The 2055-nt window shown below is 48.0% G+C and overlaps 1 protein-coding gene across 1 annotated transcript in view; it reads left to right on the top strand.

The window, feature by feature from the left end:
* Positions 1-718: 718 nt before the first annotated feature.
* grm8b (glutamate receptor, metabotropic 8b) overlaps positions 719-2055 on the top strand; it is a gene marked incomplete at both ends in the record, with an annotated part of 94863 nt that continues 93526 nt past the window's right edge. The window contains one exon of the mRNA XM_083894436.1: positions 719-1261. Coding sequence (XP_083750562.1) covers positions 719-1261 — 543 coding nt within the window. The remainder of the gene's footprint in view (positions 1262-2055) is intronic.

The raw sequence follows: 2055 nt of genomic DNA, 5'->3' as shown, positions 1-2055 counted from the left end.
GTGCTCCTCCTCAGTGTAAGTACAGGAGATAAAACACGCGACGTTGACTTCCGCACCGTTTGTGACGTCACAATGCGACATTCCTGGAATTGTTGTCTCACGGAGCTCCGTTTTGTCCCTAAAAAATGTGAGAATGCAGGCGAGGGCAATAGTATCCATAAGAGCGAAAGTCCGTGAAGTGTTCTATTCTTGGCTGCACAGTGCAGCACAGAGTTCTACACAAACTTCCAGCACTTACGTGTCCAGTGGATACATTTTAAATATGACGACAATGTGCCGGCTAGAGTCGGCAAATGATGGCTTTTCCAAATGCTAACTGCTGTTAGCTGCAGGAGCCTCAGTGACGCTGACGTAGTTTCCTGTGTCTCGTTTGCATTTAAAGAGACAGGCACTCAAAACAGAGCGTTCTGAACAGGGCTGTTTTGGCAGAGTGATTGAACTGCTGTGGTGCTTCATCCTTATGGTATTTTGACCAAAGCATGTCACAGAACTCTGTGGTCTTGATTATTGCATGTATTAATAGTTCTGTCTTCTGTTTTGATCTCCGACAGGTTTCTGGAAGAATGTGACACTGGAGGTGCTGTAACGCCCCCTTGTAACGAGGAAAACCCATGGTCTGGCTCGTCCCGTTTCTGCCACACATCGTACACTACCGCCGCCGCAGCAGCTTCCTCTCTGCTGACTGTGATCATATCACTGCTGCCCAACTCACAGCAACATGGTGAGGGGTGCAAAGAGCCCGATTGTCTCCAGCCACTGCTTCCTCTTTCTGCTGATGCTGAAGAGCTGCTCGTCGTTAGGCTCCACCTCACAGAAGCCTGTAGTCCTGGTGGACTCCCAGCAGCCCTTGCAGGAGTACGCTCACTCTATCCGGTTGGATGGCGACATCATCCTGGGCGGCTTGTTTCCGGTGCATGCTCGCGGTGAGAGGGGCGTGCCGTGTGGCGAGCTGAAGAAAGAGAAGGGAATCCACAGACTCGAGGCGATGCTGTTTGCCGTCGACCTCATCAACAAGGACCCCGAGCTGCTGCCCAACATAACACTCGGGGCCCGGATTCTGGACACGTGTTCACGTGACACCTACGCTCTGGAGCAGTCGCTCACCTTCGTGCAGGCGCTCATCGAGAGGGATGGTTCCGACGTGCGCTGCGCAAACGGTGACCCGCCCATCTTTGCTAAACCGGATAAAGTGGTGGGTGTCATCGGGGCGTCGGCCAGCTCGGTGTCGATCATGGTGGCCAACATCCTGCGACTGTTCAAGGTAAGAAAACACTTTACTGTGTAAGAGAAATACTTTGGTTAGCATACGTCTGTTTAAAGCTGCAGTGTTTGATTTCTGTTATTATTCTGCCTCTGTTTGGTCTTTGGAACAATGTCTGTGAAGGTTCTCAGTCATCCAGGTCATAATCATCATTCAGCTTAACTCAAGCAAGTCCAGTCATCGACAGCTAACGACAGAACATAAAGGGGAAAATGAGCTCTGTCAAATCACTTCTTGTGATTCATGTCCGCTATTGACACGATATCCAAGATACCATTCTGAGAAAGGGTGTAATCGGCATAAGCAGCTTTAGAGTTTATACAAAACCTACTAAGAACTTTTTTTTTATCGACATCTTAACAAGCTAGTGCAGGGCCTGTGCAAAATCTGTTTTTGTGTGTGTGTGTGTGTTTTTAGTCATTGTACATTTGTGACCTTGTAGTTTGAATTGTCTTGAATTGGTGATTCAAAGTCTAAAGACTGTCTAAAAGTAGGCTGGGCTATTCGAAGCCGCAAAGTTTTACATAGTTTTGAACATCGTGTTGTTGCAAAATTCGTTGACTCATTGTAATGCATGCAAACTGCATTTAGCAAAATCCGCTGACTCGTTTTAACGCAGGCACACTGCCTTCAGGGAGTATTTATTGTTGAGGTCAGACATGATAATCACCCACACATCTTGCTCTTCCGGGCCAGCTTATCCTCTCAGGTAGCCCACAGTGCTGTGTGAGTAAGAGGGGGAGTGGCTACAGTAGAGCAGCGACATATATTTGACAGATATCTTTTGCATCACT

The sequence above is a fragment of the Microchirus variegatus genome (genome assembly GCF_963457635.1).
Source record: "Microchirus variegatus genome assembly, chromosome: 8".
NCBI lineage: Eukaryota > Metazoa > Chordata > Actinopteri > Pleuronectiformes > Soleidae > Microchirus > Microchirus variegatus.
The sequence above is the reverse complement of the archived record's forward strand: the minus strand, read 5'-3'. Positions and strand labels throughout refer to the sequence as shown.